Source organism: Sabethes cyaneus, chromosome 3, assembly GCF_943734655.1.
Source record: "Sabethes cyaneus chromosome 3, idSabCyanKW18_F2, whole genome shotgun sequence".
Lineage (NCBI taxonomy): Eukaryota > Metazoa > Arthropoda > Insecta > Diptera > Culicidae > Sabethes > Sabethes cyaneus.
The window spans coordinates 222,726,094-222,747,011 of record NC_071355.1 but is presented as its reverse complement, the minus strand read 5'-3'; the positions used below and the strand labels follow the sequence as shown (position 1 = coordinate 222,747,011).

Here is a 20,918-nt window from a genome sequence, read left to right as displayed (position 1 = left end):
CTTGTTGTCACTTTTCAACGATTTGTTGTAATTTTGTATCATTTTCGAGGTGTTTTCGGTTGCGCTTGATGGTATCTCTATGTTGTCATTTGTTGTATGTTTTGACATTCTTTGTCGCAGTTTTGCTGTCTTTTTATCAACTTTATTGCCTTTTCTGCATGTATTTATAGTCTTTCGCTGTGTTTTATTGTCCTTTTTGATATTTTCTGACGTCTTTTCATCGTATTATAGTCCTCTTTTGTCTTTTTAGCTGTATTTTCCATATAACTTTGTCGTCTTTTTGCTGTCTTTTAGTCGTTATTTTGTCGTATTTTCGTCATCTTAATGTTGTTTTTTTGACGTTTTTTCGCCATCTTTTGTCCTTTATTTGCTGTCTTTTCTTCGTATTTGCCATATTTTGGTCATCTCTCTGTCGTATTTTTGTTGTTTTCATAGTTTTTTTTTGCTATCTTTTCGTCGTATTTTCGTGGTCTGTTCGTCGCCATCCTTTCATCGCCTTTGTCGTCCTTTCTTCCTTTTATTTTTGTTTTGTCCTTTTCGTCATCTTTGTGTTTTTGTTTTATTTTTTCGTCACTTTTTGTTCATTTTTGGACATTTTGTAGTCAGGTAAACAAAAATGTTGCCTTTTTACTATCTTTTCATCATTTTTTGTCATCATTCTATCGTGTATTCATCATCCGTTTTTCGTGTTTTGTCGCCTTAACGCTTTTTAAACATCTTTGCCAATTTTGCCGTTTTCGGTAGTGTTTTACGTCCTTTTTTCTCTCGCCTTTTAGAGCGTCTTATCTTCGTCTTTTTATCGTTATTTCTGTCTCATCGTCTTTTCATCAACTTATAATTTTTTCATCGTTTCATCGCATTTTCATCATATTTTTGCTTCGCTTCGTTGTCTTCGTATTTTAATTATCTCTTCAATAACCTTTTGTTGTGTATTTTAAAGGCTCAAAGCGTTCACCAGTTTTCAATTATCGTGTGGAAAAAGTAAAGTTAGGCCATTCCAAATATTTTTTAAAATTTTTGTCTTTCCGATGCTAGACAACTGAAGGGGGGGGCGAAAAAAACCAAAGAGATTTTTTTAATAACGTAAAAAAATGAAGATTTTTAGGCAGGGGTCAGTCCCGGTGTATTGGTTAGCATTCACGTCTCTCACGCCGAGGACCCGTGTTCAAATCCCAACCCCGCAGAAGTCACGAATGTCCTAAAAGGGTTAAAGCGACTACAATCTAACAAAAAAAAAAGATTTTTAAAAATTTTTGCTTAAAGTTTAATCGTGAAACCCGAATTAATTATTGCTTTTGATATATACGTTGTTATTTTCTATGCAAAAACCTTCCAAAATAAAGTCAAAACCGAAAAATTTTTATTTGCCGGTTTTCGGAAGCTACATTATTTGTACTTCAATTTTTGTTTCGTGCTAGAAGCGTTAACACTCTGTACACTCTTTTTTCGAGTTTTTTAGGCTGTAAAATCCACAGATAATTGATTTTATACATGACCCAAACTATTTTAGAAAGGAAGAATGAGTGTGATGCGATGAGTGATTAATTGGATGAACTTTGAAATCGGAAAATTTCGATAAAGACCAATTGGGTTGTGCAACGGCAGGTAGGAATCGCACCCACGCGCTTTCGGTTGGTACCCGAATGTTTTACTCACTAAACTACTGCCTAGTCTAATATCTAGTTTTATTTTATTATCTAAATTCTATCGTTGCCGTATACGGACTACATACTCCAGCGCGTCGATATTATTAAGAATATATAATAGGGAAAATACAACAAATACAAATTTCAAGCTTTTCTGTAAATTTCAAGCAATTGATTTGGAGTTCCTAAATCCGTAGAAATACGGGTAAATCCGTAGATAATAAGATAGAGTAGAGTAGATAATACAAGATATATGAAATATCAATAAATTCTCCTGTAAATCAGGACATCTTCATGCTTGCCTCACAACTGGTACCAACAGTGCTTAAACCGGTCGAGTTATCGCTAAGGAAGTCAAGCTAAGCAACACAATTAAGACTGGCTGGAATACCATTCCAATAGCTCGACAGAAATTAAAATCGATCTGCATAATTGTAGCTGAACAAGTCGAATGAGTTTATTTACGAACGTTTGATTTTTGCTTCAGTTTCAAATCGGAATTGATTGATTGGCATATGTGATAATGTTCTTCAATGAACCTCAATCTGAAAGCTCGCTTCCGGAATGATATTTTAGCTTTATGTATTTCCCTTTCCTGGATGACGAAGGCAAACCATCTTGAAAATGCTGACTCGGGAGGTAGTTTTAAAAATAGATGCCGTTGTGTTTCTGTTTTTTTTTTGCTTGAAGTGTACGTGTGAGTGTGAGGGAAACACGTGCTGCTGCTGCTGTTGGTCAGGACATCCGGAAACGTATTTCTACAGAGGCAGAGGCTGATCCTTTATTGCGGTTCTCGTTCTCGTTGATTCAGAAATTGCTTTCCGTTGTCGGTTTAGCTGTTTCGGTCATATAATTTAGAAGGCCTTTGCTTCTCTGCGGTGTATGTCACCGGTGCGGTGTGTGCGGTGGTTTGGGCTTGTCCAACCTATCAAGGCTCGGCGGCTACTCTCACAACTCGGCTCTAGTTTATATAATCGTATGCACCAGCAATGCGGTGGCATGGGAAGGCATTTTTATAGCATGAACGTGATTGTTATCGGATACAATGCAACTTATTTTTCCACACTTATGAATGGCAACCGACTCCGCTGAGATTATGTTTATGTGATATACGCCGAAATGATATCAAGATTAAAAAAATACAAAACCTTATCCACATATAGGCATCATTCGACTGTTTCTTTCTACATATCTTAACAAATATGGTATTCGGAAATTTTCATGCTGATATCGTCAAATATGTTGACAAAATCCAACCTCTTTTATTCATTGCCACAAAATGCATTCACATCCAATTTTTCGATATGATACGTGACCTTCCAAGTCAAACAAAAAGCATAAGTTTAATAAAGAGATAAAGAATCGACTTTCGTCGGACGATTGCATAACCGTTCCGTGCGAAATAAAAAAAATACATGGGAAACTTCAAGTGGCAGCCCGTGTTGTTGCTCAATCCGATGCTCGACTGACCAGGGATAATTTAGTTTTGAGTCTAATGTATGTAGTTCAAGGTGCTTATCGCGTCGTTTATTTTTAAAGCTCATTACTTCACATTCGCGTTCGATGGCGATGGCTGACGATCGGCCAAGGTCAACCGACAAGCGTCCAGCATGAGCAGCCGGGCGAGGCAACGGACGACGAAGACGGCGACGACGGATTTGTAGATGACGTGAAGTTTGATTTTCATTCATTCAATCGATTTAGTTATTAGTGAATAGAATGTTGGCTTATCTTATTCCAAACGATTAACAACAAGATTCCAGTAAGTTTGTTCTTCGACGTTGGATTTTCTTTAACCCACGACGATGAGTTAAGAAAATTTCGTTTTCTCAAGCGAAAAAAAATCAATACAGATTAGAAAGCTTTCAAATCTCCATCAACCGAGTCATTCCGGTAGACAGCATGTCGTCGTAAACCGAACGGAGCTGTCATGTTTGTGCCAAACGGTCGGAATGATCCTTTCGTGGAATAATTTTACTAGCTGATGTTGACTGCCAATCTGAAAATTCATAGCAGCATATGTTCACGCTTTGAAACAACCAAAGAAGAATGTGAATAAATATATATACAGCATCCGTTCAGTATGCAGAATCCGTGTAATTTTCTAGAACTCTACCCCAGAATGTAATCATGGAATAAATTGGATTTTTTCAAACCAATACCATTTGATGCATTCGGGTTTCCTTCATAGGATGGTTGCAAGATATTTTGATACAAATTTATAAAATTAAATCGGATTTATAACTTCTTCATATCGACTGGTAATTTATTATTTGGCAATAAATCACACATCATCACACGTGGATGTGTATGTGGACAAATTTCCATCCTGGATGTATTCGAATGTAGGGTAATAATTAATCTGAACACAATAGAAAGGCCAAAGGTTTTTACCGCAAGATGCGCCCAACTGCATGCTCTCCTATTATTCTATTGTGGCAGCAAAGCTGGCGACGTGTTGGGACAGGCACTAATTTATTGACATTGAGTGGCTCCCATATATTGGTCTGGTTTGGATGAATGAAGAGCACTTGCAGTTATTATACATGGGAACGAACTAGCAACGATGGCAATAAAGCTAGCTACCCGCTAGCCTGGTACAGTTTCAACAGGTCGTTCATTTGGCTTTGCAGTATTCCAACAGTCGCAATACAGCGACATAATGGAAATCAAACTTGAATTTTTAATGGTTTTTCGGCCAATATGTTACGGCCAATAGCTTACGGAAGGGAATACTCGTTTGTGAAGGATCATTTTCGTGTACTTTAAACTGACATGACGCTAAACGTAATTTTGGATTAAATCAAGATAAAATCGTTAAATTATCTATTTGTTATGAATCTAGTCCTAGATCTCGATGGAAAATTGCCTAATAAAGCTTCGAAATCGTTTATTTACATAACGTTTAATTTTTAACGTCCGTATCCTCAAGGTTATCGAGTCTGCTTTGACAAGCGAATGGTCGTGGGTTTGAATCTTAGTAGAATCAAGCCATTCGATGTCAAGTGACTTTAGCATGAGTTTATTCTCAGGCCCCTTCATTTACCCTTCCTTCATGCTGAATTCTATATTTACCCTCTGAAGCCTTTTGACAGTGCTAATGTCCCTCGTATAGTTTAAGTGTACTGATCAGAGGTACGAATGAGTCCTCACCAGGGACGGCTATAATATGGGATAGTAGTGGCAGCGAGCAATAAGTGGGTAAAGTAGATCAAGCTTTGAAGGAAGGGTAAACTCCAATACACACAAGCACGCATAAAATTTAATAAGCATATCGCTCATTTAATAGCGATTATAGCAAAAAGAAATGCAGTGCAGGTCATACAGCAAACACTCGGGCGATATCACAATATATCAACTATACTGGTCGCAGTGATGAGTCCACACAGGAAAAAAACCAGGAAATTTCCTGAATATTTTTCACGCTACCGCTTAATGGGCTGAAAATACCCTTCGGTACTCTATTTCGTTTTAGCAGTGTTGATGGTGATTACAAATTTTGTGGCCATGGCTTCATCTTATAATTCACTTGAATTATAAGATGGCAGCAACGCAAGCGGCAGATTGACTGGATTCAAAAAACAGTCAAATGATCGTTCAAAATGCGCAGGTTGCATGCGGAAAGCGGACGCATTCACGCAGTCACATTCAACTTGCGGTCGCTTTTCAAGCCCTGTTTGCGGCTTCCAATTTAAATGGCCTAAAGTCCACTAAACCAAGAAACCTGTGCGATTTCGGGATAATAGACCCGTTCTTTTCTACGTTTGCTCTTCGTATTGCACTTTCTAAGGCAACATGAATGTCTAAGAGTGCATCTTCTTGCTTCAGTCCATCTAAAGTCACAAAAGTGGCTGAAGTCTCACCCGCTATTCTGATGCTTAACTAGTTGCGTCGCAAACAATGTTCTAGCCTATTTCGTTTGACTTGAGCGTACGCCGCCTTAAAGTCCCCAAACGCATGATGAGTCTGCAAGTTGTACTGCCGCAACATGTCTAGTAACTGATGCAGGGCAAACATCTAATCTGTCGTGAAGCGATTCTCATGACAACCAGCTTGGTACTCGTCGATGCGGGACTGCGCTGTCGGTTTCAGAAAACAGAACAGGGTACGGGAGAGCAATTTGAATTTTTTTTAAATATTCGGTAAGTGAGGCCATCCAACTCACACACACTCCTCCGGCATTTGGTCTTCCGTCCGTTTGTTGATGATTTTTTTATTATTTTTACTGTTTATGAAAGGGTTATGCATTGCACATTTGACTTGCAGGTTTCCTTCCACATCTGTGTGAAATTAAAGGGCATTAGTTAATGGAATATGGAAAAGTAAAATACCACGGAAGAAACAACAGTAAGAAAACGAAATAGGAAATGGAATTGTAATAGCGGAAATAGAACGGAACATAGGAAAGAAAAACCGAGAATAATGAATAAACGATATATAAAACGAAATTGAAAGAGGAAAAGTAAGAGAAAATGGGAATGGAAAATTGCAAGTAAAAAATGAAATACGAATGCTCATCCAAATGAATACCGAATAAAAGAAAACGAGAATTACAATTGCAATCAGGAGTTGTACTTAGTTTTACTTTACTTGCCACTTACCGAATTCAGGAGACGTCTCCACGTTTCTCGATCTTGGACTGCCACTCTTCAGTTGCCCCTAACATCCGCGGCTCTAGCATCCACACCAACAGCGCTCATCCAACGGGTACGGGGTCTGCCTCGAATTTGTTAGTCTTTGTCAGGTTCTTTGCTAAATATTGTTTTCGCTGGTCGCTCATTCGGCATCCCGGCTACGTGGCCGGCCATGTTTTAGTCGCCTCACAATATCCGCATCTTTGCATACTTGGCATATTTCATGATTCATGCGCCAGCGCCACACTTCTTCGTCTAGTATGCCGCCTAGAATTGATCGCAGAATCATACGCACAAAAACGCCAAGAGCTCATTGGTCGCTCCCTTTCAGTGTCTTATGGAGCGCGAGTTTTGTACGGAGTTGTTGCCCTATTGGCAGCCGCTATTCGCCTTTTTACTTCACGACTCACATCGTTGTCACATGTCACTAACGTACCAAGGTAAACAAATTCGTTCACCACTTCAAAAGTATGGTTCAAAAGGGTTGTACAGGAAAGTCAAAAAGAGAAATAGCAAACGAAGTAGTAAAATAAAATGGGGATTGACATTAGTAAACGACATTAGTTGAGATTAGTTTCTTTAAAATTTTCACCGTTGTTGAAAGTTTTGTGAAAAACTTTTTCCAACTGATATTTTTTCTAAACTACTGCAATTTTTACTTCCATTCATATAAAATAATGTTTGTTCTGCGAAGCTTGGTTCAAGAGTTATGAGTTTTCAAAATAAGCATTATCCCAGAAAAACAATATCCGAGTTTTCTAGGAAAATTGACATCAAATTTTTTTACATATTGCTTTCATTGAAAAGTTCATAAATTATGCTCGCAAGCAATATTTCATGAAATGCTGAGACCTTTTGAACCATACCTGTACAATAACTTTTGAAAACCTTAATGGCAACTTGGTTAGAACGTATCGTCTCTGTTCCCAAGTGAATCTGGTACACACCACAAGGCAGCAATTTGTGACCACTTTTGTTTATTTTATTTTTTAATACGTCACGCATAGCACATTAGATAATTGCGTGCGACAGACACGATCTGACAAGTATGGAAAACAATAACGAAACCGACTTCTCGGGTATCGCTAGGATTTTTTTGAAAAAGATTGTAGCATTAAATAGTATTCTCCGAAAAAACTCGCGAACATTCACCTTTGTTATGGCGTCGCTAGTTGTTTCTTCCTAGAAGGAACGTTGTTTTCAACGAGGCTTCCACGAGAGCACCATCAGCAAGTGGTCAGCGTTAGCGATAAACCATACAATTTTGCGGTGTGTGTGAAATGGTCCAAGACAAGTCACACTGGAAGGTGTGGAGCGTGCTGAACCAAGTAAAAATGCATCCTTGCCGCACTATAGGTTAATGAACTGCTGCCTGCAGATATACATAAGTGGATTGAGTTTTGCAGTATTAAACAAGTAACATTGTTGGTAAACCCTCAATTTGTGAAATACATTGTTGTTGCTGTTGTTGTTTTTCATATGTGTCAGACAGTGTCCGTCGCACACAGTGATCTGCTGTTCTATGCGTGATGTATGAATTCGTGCAGTTTTCAGATACTAATTCAACACTCAGTTCAATACAATTAAAATTGAATTACAACATAACTAAAAGAGAAAGTCAGAGAACGAATTGCCGAACAATAGCAGAGCTTCAAATCGGTGGATAAAAGCAATCAACTTTATCACACTTTTTTAGGAGAAATTCAATAAAAACGCCTCGAGACACATCTATTTCAAAGCTTTTTGCTTCTGAAAAGTTACTAAATTTCATGAAGTAGAAGGTTTAAGAGCAATTTTGAGTACAAAATTTTACAATTAATACAGCTTTCGAATGCGTAGGTTTTTATTCGTCAAATGTGGTTTTCTATCATCCCCTGAAATGTTTGCATCAAATTACCTAACCCAAACCCTGTGATAAAAGCGGTGATATTACCTACGTTGGGAAATATTTTATAGTGAAAACTTTTGATCTGCGGAGTGATTATTTTTTGTTTTAAAGCAATTAAATTAAATGGAAGGAAATTTACTCGTTCTTACTGCAGGGGGATGACAATGGGTGTTTTGCCGTCGTCGTTTGATATTTTTGTTTTTGTGTTTCGTGCTTTTCATTGTATTATATAGAAGAGTGGGTTTGCTGATTCCTCAAGTCTATCCGTAGACATAGCTCAAGCTATCAATTCCAATTACCCAAAATCATCAACATGCATACGAATGCTAATAGCAACGAATATCAATGGGATTGAAATAAACATAATCTTTCCTTGTTTATTTTTTTCACCCTCATGAAATGAAATGCTTTTAAATAAAAAATGATCCCGTACAATGCTGCGTATTAGGGGAACTAGGTTATACTGGTTTTAATATGTTGAATATCCTAGATTTATGAAAATTTCAACCAATCCTCGAAATAAATTTTACCAAAAAACCGGCAATATAATAAACCTTGCACATTGAGTGAAAATATGAAGCTCGCGGCTTAGAGAGTTAGTTCCGCGTACCGTTCTTATGGTGCAGTTATTTTTTATTAAATACAGCTCATTGAGCGCGTGCCCTGTTCTACTCATTCGTGTCGAAACGCATGGCTGACTGGCAGCAGTCTTTGCGGTTTTCAGGAAAGTTTCCTGTTACAGATTCGACTTTTGTAGTGTCGAACCGTGCCACCTTCAATGATTTTTTTTATTCACGTGCATCCCTCTCTGGCGGAACGGTTGTAGTATCAAACACCCGAGGTGGCTATTTAATATAAGTTAGTGAAATGCATTTAGGTTATAGTATCGCTGTTCCGAACTGTTCCTTCGAGAGCGATAAAATGTCGATTTTATGCGCGGGTAAAATGTATATGAAACATTGAAATTCAGGCGGGAATCGAGATAAGGAAGAAACAGCCACATTATTATGTATCGTTGCTCGTACTAAAGTTATTTGATGAACTAATGTTTTTCAATCGCTTCTGTTTGTTTTTCAGATGTCGGCAGAACAAGCCCTGGCCGCGCGGCCTCACCGGCCCAAATCGGACAAGGAGCGCAAGATTGGTCACCGGCGAGTGGGCGAAGGGGGTGAGATTACCTACAAGAAAATCCAAACCACCCAGATTATGGGCTCGATCCAGCTGGGAATTCAGCACACGGTGGGCAGCCTGGCGTCGAAACCCCGGCGGGATCTGTTGATGATGGACTTTTGGGAATTGGAGACGATATCGTTCCCGCCGGAAGGTTCCAGCATGACGCCGGCGCACCACTTTAGCGAGTTCAAGTTCAAAATCTATGCTCCAATAGCGTTTAGGTACTTTCGGGATCTATTCGGCATTCAGCCGGATGATTTCATGGTAGGTGGTCCGCTTTGCCGATCGAATCGAGTTTTTTTTTTAACTTTACCTTCCTTTGTACTTTTTTCAGATGTCAATGTGTTCAGCTCCGCTACGAGAGCTCTCGAATCCGGGAGCGTCCGGTTCGATTTTTTATCTGACCGATGACGACGAGTTTATCATCAAGACTGTAATGCATAAGGAGGGCGAGTTTCTGCAAAAACTGTTACCAGGGTAGGTGTAGGCGGTTTTCGGCTACAGCAAACATGAATCCATCTAAATTCGCCCACTTTCGTTCGATTCAATTCGGGTGAAATAGAATTTCATTGCTTTGAAACAGTATATCCTTTTGTGGTAACTGACTAAATTGCTTTGATTTGTTTTGCAGATATTATATGAATCTAAATCAAAATCCCCGCACCTTGCTACCCAAGTTCTTCGGGCTCTACTGTTACCAGTGCAATAGTAAAAACGTTCGGCTAGTGGCGATGAACAACCTGCTGCCATCGTACGTTAAGATGCATTTAAAGTATGATTTGAAGGGATCGACGTACAAGCGAAAGGTAAATATTTGCGGGCAAACTGAGAAAGTTGGAATTGACCGTTGCATGCATTGTTTATGATTTCTGTTTCGAACAGGCCAACAAAGCCGAACGAGCCAAATCTTCCCCCACGTACAAGGATCTGGACTTCATGGATCATCACCCGAACGGTATCTTTCTCGAGGCCGATACCTGCAATGCTCTAATCAAAACCATCCAGCGGGATTGCCGGGTGCTGGAGTCGTTCAAAATAATGGACTACTCGCTGCTGGTCGGCATCCACAATCTGGACTTGGCGCTGAAAGAGAAGCAGGAAGCGGCCGCCAAAGCCCGATCCGAGGGTGAATCGGACTACGAGGATGCACCGGAAGCGGACCAGTACATGGTGCAGGAGCGCGAAGAGCGGACGAGCGCCCTCAACCGGAGCAGGTAGGACGGGTCGTTTCTGTGATTACGCTAGCGTGTATCCGTGTATATAAATACCCGTGTTTGTGTAGGTTAATAGAGTTTACCTCTCGGCTGTCAGCCATCGACCGCGTAGGTCGCACGTTTGTTGAATCCCTTCGGCTTCGGCTGCACTAGCTGAGAGGATAGCTGTTCGATTAAGCATATGTGAAGATGCCGCATGCGAGATTGGCTTTTCAGGATTGTGGTTTTCCGATACCGTGCACCTCTACACACTCAATCTGAAACACTGAAATGTTGCACACTCGTATAATGAGAGTCGTTCAATTGGGAAGCTTTATCAGGCCCGCACGTGGCTCTTGTTTTTTTTTATTAGAATGACACTTCAATTATGTTTTTCGTATTCTGATAAATTTTAAAAAGATGAAGCACGACAATTGAAAGACATCTCATCTCTCACGTTTCAAACAAAACTAGCTGAAAATCACAAAAAAAAATACACAAACCTATTCAAGCAACACCATTCATTAACATGGGGAATGGTGTTACTTGGCAAATCTATTCTACTCTAGCTTATTTTTAATAGCAGTTTTATTCGTCACTATTATACTTTTAATCGCCATAGAACACAGAAGTTATAAATGTCATCTGGTTCACTATTGCTTTGGGGACCGGAAAAAACGAAAACAAAAATGTTTTAGTTTTTTTTTACTAAGGTATTATTCCTTCAAGTTTGTCAAGTTTGTACCAATGTGAAGGGCAGTTTTCCCCCTTATGGGCGTGTAACAATTGCTGTAATCATTTTTTCATCTTTTATAGTCTTGTTCATAGAATTTATCGGTTAATTCAATATCGGATTTTGTTTTCATTATATATTAAATTATGTTTTTTGCTTTGGATACTTGATACAATTGATTTCAAGGGTTTTCACGCAACGAAAAGTGCCAGTTTTGTGCTTGGGATCAACAATTGTAACAATAAGTTGGGGAATACGGAGGGTAACACATTCTTGCTGTACAGTACCCAAACAAAAAAAAAACACTTACATTTCACCTGCACCTATCTTTGTTTTGTTGATGTCTGATGGTTTTCTGACTTTTTCGAATGTTTTATTTTGTAAATTAAGTGCAAATTCGTTCGGCGGAATTTTTACGAATCGCTTAAAGCCCCGTCCTGCTCCGTTTCCGTCTGATCTGCGAGCCCCTCCGAATGTGTAGATGTTATTTTTCCCATTCCCAGCCTACATATAAATATACTCGTTTTTTGATAAGCTGTGGCTGCTCCGGTTTTGTTATATCAATTTCATTTAGTGATTATTGTTCCTAGTGTTTCAACGTTAGTGCAGTTATGTTAACTCTACAATAACCCCTTTCCATTCCTCTTTATCTCGGTCCGGTTCAGGAACAGCACCTACGGAAAAATGCTGATTAGGTATGGCCCGTCCCATTCGCAATCATTAAGCAGTGAGAAGTGAATGCCCACAGCACTTGCTTGTCATTCGTTCATCAGAAAACTCATATGATTTGCATATAGCAAGCAGATAACGCTGGTTCGTGTGTGCGCCGCGAGGGTGCGTCGTGATGGCCACAAAATTCTTGTGTATGGGAATAATTGATAACGGCGGTATTGAAAGTATTATTTCCATATTTTGTTTTGTTATTCAGACGTAAGAGCGCTGCTGATTTGAATATTCATATGCTGTTGTAATCGGGATTGACGACCGTCGACCTAATTACAATTAACTTGAGATGGGAAGACAAGTTTGCATACTGAAGCTGAATCTGTTAGAAACTTTTGAATACGTATTGAAAACCATACATTTTTAGTTTAAAATATTTCTTTTGTTTTTAAATTTTTATTTAAAAAAATAATTACTAGGCCATTTTAGTCTAATGAAAAGTTTAGCCGAAATTAATTATTTTATGCTCAGCGCACTAAAATTAGTATGAACAATTATTTTTCCTTAGACGCACATTGGGGCCTAAATGTGGCCTTATGTCTGCACAATTTCTATATAAAAGGTGGTTTGCTAGAAGAAAAAGAATAAATCAAAACTAATCTTGATTGATGTTACGAATAAATGGGTGCGAGAAACTGACTCAAATAGCTATCTCTTCGGCTGTGAACGTAATTATACCTTTTTCGGAGATTGTCGAGCGGTCAAGATTAAATTTGGCAAATGACGCTATTTCACCAAACCAGTACAGGTCATCGGGCATCTTTGGGTAATGTATGAAATGTATGATCTAGATTAATGAATAGCGTTCATTTTAATGGATGACACGATTGAATAAAAAATCTTAGACAAAATGTATTGCGGATTTTCGGCTTTCCAGTCAGTTTTATATTGAAAACGGCTTTTTTATACTGCCTGACGTTTCGGCCTTTGGGTTTGGCCTTTTTCAAATAGTGTATTTAATTTAATAACAGGAATAATAGAACTTTAACACATTGAACATAAAAAAATATTTTGACTTCTACTCACTATTGTTACGTTTTCTTGTCTAATCGTTGATTGCCAACGGAAGGAAGTTCAAATTTTAATAGCTTCAAATGCACTGGTTTAGTGACAAAATAATGTACATACCTAAACCTTTTGACCACATTATTTTGTCACTTTCGACAGCGAACAATAGCACTTGGGTGATCATTATATAAGGAACTATTAACGTAGACAACCCTATGGTATAATTTTAATTCTTCCGGCAAACTGTTTTCCTATAGGAGGAAAGTTACTCGAGCCCTTGCGTCCTATATATCTGAAAATTTCCATAACCGGTAGAAGAAAAGCCATCTTCTTCAGTGCAAGCGCTATGACTTTATGCAAACAGATGTTACCTAAGACGTCCTCCACGAACTGCCAAAGGCTAGTGGCATGCAGTCATTAAGCAGGCATCAAAATCTTATGGTAAAATAGTTTGAATAGCTGCTAGGGCAAAAGTAAGGGCTGTGGTGGTCTAGACATCGCATACCCCTAATAAAACAGTTGTTACAAACCAGTTGTGACAACCGGGTATATGACTAATTCTGGTCATAAATAAACTTATGTAACTAGATTTGGTAGAATCGTGCTGTTTGGGACGCTTGCTTACTCTACTCGAAGGCTCTGCCTGCTTTCTTAATTCGGAAATCAATATTCTTTTAGACCAATTAAGCTTGGAGCTGAAAATTCAACCCAAGTATTCTACCTAAACTACATTGTCGGTATACGAATTGAGTAAACAAGTTGTTGGTCATTTTGTTCGGATTTACCAAATACCAGTTTCTCGGTACCATGCTTTCACAAACTCTGTAAAGTATTTAGTATTTATCGACCATAAGGTTTCACCTTCTAAAGGCAATCAAGGCCGTTAGCAAGTTCAATCAAGCTATTTTAGTCAATGAAAAGCAGATGAAGCAGCTTTCCAAGTACATGAAACTGACTCCAAACTTTTAGTCTTTAGAATTGATATTGATAAAAAAGGATGCAGACTAGAAAGAAAGGAATTTCATTTCGTTTATAACCGAGATGGATGTAAAATCGTAGGACTCTACACGGAATACGGGCACCTGGTCTTACGAGAGTTTAATGGTGCTTTCACTATTGGGTTCCATCCGACTCCCTTTCATCACCCCTAACGCCATGGATCGTGCTAACTCCTGTGACCGTATTCGACTCTGATTTTGCGGACTGCACTATCTTGGTGTTTTGAAGGCTTTGGCTCCTTCTACCTCAGTCGAGTTCAACTCCAGGCAACTGTTGACCACATGTTACCAACATCGGATCCGACACCGGCATAAATGACCTAATCTCTGAATCATGGTAGCCTTCGAGCTCCCCGAACGCAGTTGCACTAATTTTATCAGCAAACAATAGTTGTCCCGTTGTCCCCGCTTTGCGTGAGGCTGCCTTGAAACGGGGTTTTTTAAAATCCCAGTTCAGGCAAGTGCAATATCATCTGCTCCGAAAATTCTTCCGCTGACGCGTGCCCCGCTTTCAGCTAATTTACTAGCAAAACGTGCGTGGCCTTCGAATCCAAATCGGACTCCTGTATAACCGTCGTAACGCAAGTCTGGTTTGATGAAAAGATTCTTTCGCTACTCAATTTCGAAGGCCTCTTTTCCGTCTTTGGATACGATTGTATTCCAAAGAACAGCAGTAAATTTCACGGTCGAAGTGTGTTGACTATCGTGTCTAATGAACTAAATTGCTTCATGGAGCCTTTTTCGATTTCTGAATGACTGGAGCAGCTATAGATAAAAGTCATTGTTGGAATTTCGTTTCCGTTTTGCAGAGTGTGGCCACTTCCACTTTAATAATACTCTGTAGGCAGGGATGCCACATATAATTCTGTGTTTTTTGTTGGAAAAATCTGACAATCTGTACAGCGAGGAAAAATATCTGTGCAAAAATCTGTCTAATGCAAAACAATGAGAGTGAAAGAGATAGAGAGTCATTTTGCTGACTATTTCCGTCTCTTTCACTCTTATGTAAAAGCTCAAAAATCTGTTTAATCTGTGTAATTTGGCAAAAATCTGTATTCTATGCATACAGATTCTGTACAGGTGATTTCTTTCAAATATCTGTTAAACACAGAATAATCTGTGCATGTGGCAACCCTGTCTGTAGGCTGAGAGTAAGGTTTGGATCCTAGTATTCAGATTCCTTGTGTAACATCGCTAACGTACCGGAGGGAAGCAACCTTGGACCGTTGCTTTTCTTGTTGAACTGTTAGCTCTCCTTCCACCTGCTTGCATCTGGCTGCAGGTCATTTTATGTCGACGATGTTGAAATTTTCAAAATGATCAAAATGACTTCAGAATTAATAATTTGTTTCCGAAAATAAGTAGACAATGTTTGAAAAACCTGATTTTACAGGACGGATAAAAAAAGTCATCTGCTTTTGTGGAGAAAGTATTAAGCTTGGAATAGATCAACCTCATGTTTTGTACTGACTTATTAATGAAGTCAGACAGTTGAATGATTTTTTATAATGATAATCTTTCCAATTGACAAAGGAAATGGTAGAAGAAAGTAATGAAACATGAGTATGGAAAAGGAAACAGTGTGTGTGAGAGAGAAAGAAAAATTAGATAAGAGGAGAGTAATAGGTTTCTTTTCGCCAAACTGGGAGAACTAAGCTATAATGGTGGCCAGTTATAACCGAATTCGTGGACGTGGAAACGCGCAATAGTGGAAGTAACCCTTTTAAAATAAATCCCCTTAAAAATTGTTTGAAAATCAAACAAAAACTGTAATCACTCAAAATCCCAAAAGGTTAGAGCTACATAATTTTTACCATGCTTTTTTGGCCTTTTCAGTCTTTTAGGTAATTTAGGACTGTCTTTTTCAATTCACTCCGACGTTTCGACTTTTTATTTTAATCTTTTTCAAGGATCGAAAAAGTCGAAACGTCGGAGTGAATTGAAAAAGCCAGTTTTATATTACGTAAAAGACTGAAAAGGTAAAAAAAAGCACGGTAAAAACTACGAAACTAATAGTTCATAGAGTCTAAAGTCTAAAGGCTACATATTCTTTAGCAAAAATATGTGTTTTCACACCATCTTAACCTTTGTGGAACATCAGAACTGTATTGAAATAAAAATAACCACATAAACTTAGGAAAACTGATATTAAGAGGACTTGGGAATTTGCAGCACCATAACTTCTTTTCTTCTTCGATAAAAACTCCGCCGTTTTTCAAATCTGTCACACTGCACGGCGTCTTTCTGCGTCGAGTTTAATCCTCGAAGCATTGGTATGATTTTTTCATCCATTTCTCTTGCTTATCATTGCAAAATTAGTATTAAAATAAACGGAAAAGTGTATAGAATTCAAATCTGAAATGTCCGCTCAACACGTTTATCTTAACACAAGGAAGCAATTTTGAACTTTTACTATTCATGTTATGAATAGTTTTATAATTTAAAGCCGATTTGAAGTCGATTTGAAGGTTCAATATCAATCACATTCGATAGATTTGAAGGTTCAATATCAATCACATTCGATAGAACATTCATGTTATGAATAGTTTTATAATTTAAAGCCGATTTGAAGTCGATTTGAAGGTTCAATATCAATCACATTCGATAGATTGCGCTAGAAAATCGCTTCGACTGTTATTGTAGAATTTATTCTCCTGTTCGCCATTTAGTGAATAACAAGACTTTGATGGGTTAAAATAGATAATGCTCTGATTAAGCAGACTTGTGTTTTGGAAGAAATATTTCTTTCATTTATACTCCGAGAGCAGATCAAAGCAAACCAAGCGTATGATTTACGATCATTATTACGATCTTATTTTAGGTCATCGTAACTTTAACGTATGCTTCAGTTCAATTGCTTGGAATGTTTATTATGTTGCGGGTTGGGATGCTCGATTATTGTATGATTGAATAGCTGCAAACTCCTTGTGCTGAAACAATTGTTAATTAAAATTAAACGTCAATGTTCTGTTGATTTCTAGCAATTTTGATTTAGAGATTGGGAATAATAAATGCTATATATTTCGCAGACCGAAAACTTCGGAAAAATTCGAACTTGTTTTTCGTATTACTAAATTAAGCTTAGGAACTTTGGGCTCAATTGGAAAAAAACAGGTTATTTCTTTTGGTTATTTAAAATAAATCTAAATAATTGTTGAAAACTGCGAGAGAAAGTTTGTGGCACTAGCGTAAAGATGTTTACTGAAAAATGGAGAGCTGCTACCACAATGCAATTGGATTATTCAATGGTTTTGCAAACATACTATTAATCGTTCTATAATCCACATATGGAGAACCATTTTATATCATACCATATTTCAAGAGCTAAGCACTGATTAATGGTACACACTTGACTAATGAATGCTTCACTGTTGTTGGATAGGTCCATAAACCGGCAGCGGCTTGTTGCGCATTCGACTGCAATGGAAAGTATTCAGGCCGAAAGTGAACCGATCGACGAGGAGGACGATGTACCGTGAGTATTGCTTTTGTGAAAAACTTATTACTTAACTTATTTATTTGCAATACCTTTGCAGACCGGGTGGTATTCCTGCCCGCAGCGAAAAGGGCGAGCGGCTCCTGCTGTTCATCGGTATTATCGATATTTTGCAATCCTATAGGTTAAGGAAAAAGCTAGAACACACATGGAAGAGTATTATACACGACGGTGTAAGTAATTCGCGCACTTAAGTGAGAGTCCGCTTTTTCGTATGACACTTTTTTTCTGAATTCTAGGATACCGTATCGGTACACCGGCCCTCGTTCTATGCACAACGCTTCCAGGACTTCATGGCGAAGACTGTCTTCAAGAAAATTCCATCCCGTAAGTACCTGGCGAACGGGTTTCCAGTACTAACAATTTGTTTGTTATATATACAATCAATGGTTTTATCATTGGTTAACTAGTGAAAAGTTTTCTGTCTTGGCTGATATGGAATAAGTTCTACTGTTTATATTACTACGGAGCCAAACCCGAGTTGGTTGTTTTGGGGATTTGTTTTTGTGCAAGCTATGGGCAATATTCGCTCACATAATGCAAAACTTCGTGTCAACTTTTTGTTGTCTTTGGAGATGTCTCCGCAGTAAACAGATCACGCTATTCAAGTTAACTTACTTAATATAAGACATAAGTTTAAACAAACATTTATCTTCCCGACAGGAAATGGTTAGCAAGCCACTGTATTCTCTCTATTTCTCTTCCCTTTCTTTCTTTCTTTTTGCATACATGCTGCATTAAATGATCGAAATTGTAAAATCAATCTACTTATTATGGGTCCAAAATACGAAACAAACAAAAATAAAATAATAAATTGCATTCGTTTAAAAATCCAGTGGATCTTCCCGAGATCAAAGGCAATCATAGAAAATTTCGCACGTTGGTCACCAGCTATATAGGTAATCTAACAACTTTCTAACCCTCTACTGTAACTTATCAGACTTCACTGCTTGCAAGACTGGCGCGCTAGAGTGTCAGCGTCTATTACGAGTCGAAGTTGAAGCCTGGATTGTTCGAGCAGTCCGGCAATCAATTGACTATTTTTTCCGTTTGCTGTTGATTTTTTCAGAAGCTTTCCTCTTTTTGACTCTATACATATATGTAATCAATACTTAAACCTATAATCTTAACTTTAGGAATGTATTTAATATTTCCATAACCATCGCCTGTTCGATTTTTATTTTCTGCTATGAAGTTTGAGCTGTTGGAGTTTCGTGTGATTTTCCTGTGCTTGCTGCTATCTTAAATACTATTCTTTCACCTTGCTGCCTACATAGAAGCGTACAGTTTGAATTTTCAGTTTGAAGTTGTCTTATTTTAGCAATAATAATATAACTTTTTTAGTTGAATCTATTTCTAATCACGTTCTACCATTGCCAAATGATTGCTGTATATAAGTTTGGTTTGTTAGAGTACTTTGGTTTTTATTTACGATTAGTTTTGTAAAATGGTACGGATATTTTGTTTTATGAGAAAGAAATTCGCTGCAGTTTAGTGATGATGTGATCATCTAGATATGGGCAATCCTTAGGATTGCCGGCAGTTATTTGATCAGGATTCGAGCAAGGCACGCTGCTGGATGCTTCTGTTTTGATTGTGCATTAGGAATGTTTCGTTCGGAAGTTTAGTTGAATTTTGAATTAGCGGGTATCGTGTATATATAATATTGTGCCGATAGAATGAAGTTACATACAATAAGATTTGAGAGACATTTATGCACGTACGGTTCTCGAAGCAGCTCGAGAACAAGAAGCGCTTTACACCTGTCCACTTGTTACCGTATATAATTGAGTGTTCGATTCGGATTCGTTTATTTTTACACCTATAATTTGTACTTTTTTAGCTGCCTAGCCTTGATAGCATTGTTTGTTTCCAGGAATTCGAAGACTGCAGTGCAAAATATTTATCTTATTGTGCCAGCGGATCTTTCCTGATGGTATTAAACAATATTACCTATTTTTCTTATTGAAATCCCATATGAATTTACATTTTTGAAGAAGAATCTCTCAATGAGCAATATAACAATATGCACTTTTTTACGGGTTAAAGAGTGCGATTTGGTACTCTAGCCAACTGATTCATAAATTAATAGGCCAAATGCGTTGACTTTATTTTCTTTCACAAAAAAATTTGGTTCTAAAAATTCTGCAGTAACTGTATAGTTACCAGAAAGCGCTTTGGGAAACTGTTGTCTTCGAATCTCTGGTGAAAACCCGAAACCAGTCAAGCCCTAGAGCAATTTGCGTTAAAGTTTGTACCATCGACACGTATTTTAAAAATGATGATTACGAATGATAGTTAGCCTTCCAATAAATACCACGTAGCACTCAACCGAACGAAAAACCTGCTGTACATGTACAGTTTTTCATTTCCTCCGTATCCGCCACACACACACGTTTTGGTTGACAGTTTTGCTTGATAATTCTTTGATTTTCTAACACCCGCTGGTTTTTTTTTGTTTTTTGTTTTTCGAACCAATACACCAACACAGAGCAACCCCGTTCTGTTTCCACATTTTATGCCAAGAGGGCATCGCGCTGCCCCCCCGGACCGTTTGTCCCGATTTTCCAAAATGATTTTTCCATTTTTTCTTCTCTTTTTCATTATTTTCAACCCCGCCTGATAAAAATAAATCCCGAAAACCGGTCACAACCGACTGCGCACTGTCAATGCAATTTCGAATTTTGAACCCGCATTCCAATAACCCGAACGCGCGTGCATATCAGCGCTAAAACACTCACCGTCTAAGAGAAAAAGTCTCTCGAAAGCAGCACAGAGAGCCAGAAACGATGAAAGTGATAGTCAACGTAAGTGTAAAGTATCATTTTGATTTTTTGATTTACTATTTTAGTGATTAGTTTTTAGTTTTGTTTTCCTTTTGTATTTTCAACATTTTTTATTCTCTACTTTTTTGTTAAATGAATCAAATTTTGCTCTTTAAACTCGATTTCATCTACCAATTTGAGAATCTAATTCTTCTCTTTTGAAACATGCACGGATGTTTTTGTCCATCGAAAAACTTAAATAAAATTAGTACATTTTCCTCTTACTACCGACACTCTTTATATCTTGAGTTCTCTTCCTTTCAAGATCTATCTATCTATAAGTCATAGGCTGAAGTTCTTCATCAAATTTTATGGATTTAAATGAAGCATTTGTAATGGATTATATTTGTTTATTTTTCTTGCGAAAACAAAAAACCACCGAGCAGCCGTTGCAGGCAGTTCCCACCAACATCATCACAATCAACAGCAGCAGCAGCAGCAACAACAGCAGCAGCAGCAACAGCAACAATCCCAACAGTCGCAGTTCCATCCGACACAGACGCATTTCAACCAGCATACAACCGGAACGCCTAAATCGGGTAAGTTGATGGTAGACATACGGATTAGAGTTTTTTCACCAAAGGCTGAATCGATGTTTTAT

At 38.1% G+C, this 20,918-nt stretch overlaps 1 protein-coding gene across 5 annotated transcripts in view; it reads left to right on the top strand.

Moving 5' to 3' along the window:
* LOC128741782 (phosphatidylinositol 4-phosphate 5-kinase type-1 alpha) overlaps positions 1 to 20,918 on the top strand; it is a 91,535-nt gene that overhangs the window by 52,037 nt on the left and 18,580 nt on the right. For all 5 annotated transcript variants that reach the window (XM_053837819.1, XM_053837818.1, XM_053837816.1 and 2 more), the window contains exons 4-12: positions 9,246 to 9,605; positions 9,676 to 9,818; positions 9,973 to 10,147; positions 10,224 to 10,555; positions 17,379 to 17,471; positions 17,533 to 17,665; positions 17,732 to 17,819; positions 20,219 to 20,299; positions 20,704 to 20,856. In XM_053837819.1, the coding sequence (XP_053693794.1) occupies positions 9,246 to 9,605; positions 9,676 to 9,818; positions 9,973 to 10,147; positions 10,224 to 10,555; positions 17,379 to 17,471; positions 17,533 to 17,665; positions 17,732 to 17,819; positions 20,219 to 20,299; positions 20,704 to 20,856 (1,558 nt within the window). The remainder of the gene's footprint in view (positions 1 to 9,245; positions 9,606 to 9,675; positions 9,819 to 9,972; positions 10,148 to 10,223; positions 10,556 to 17,378; positions 17,472 to 17,532; positions 17,666 to 17,731; positions 17,820 to 20,218; positions 20,300 to 20,703; positions 20,857 to 20,918) is intronic.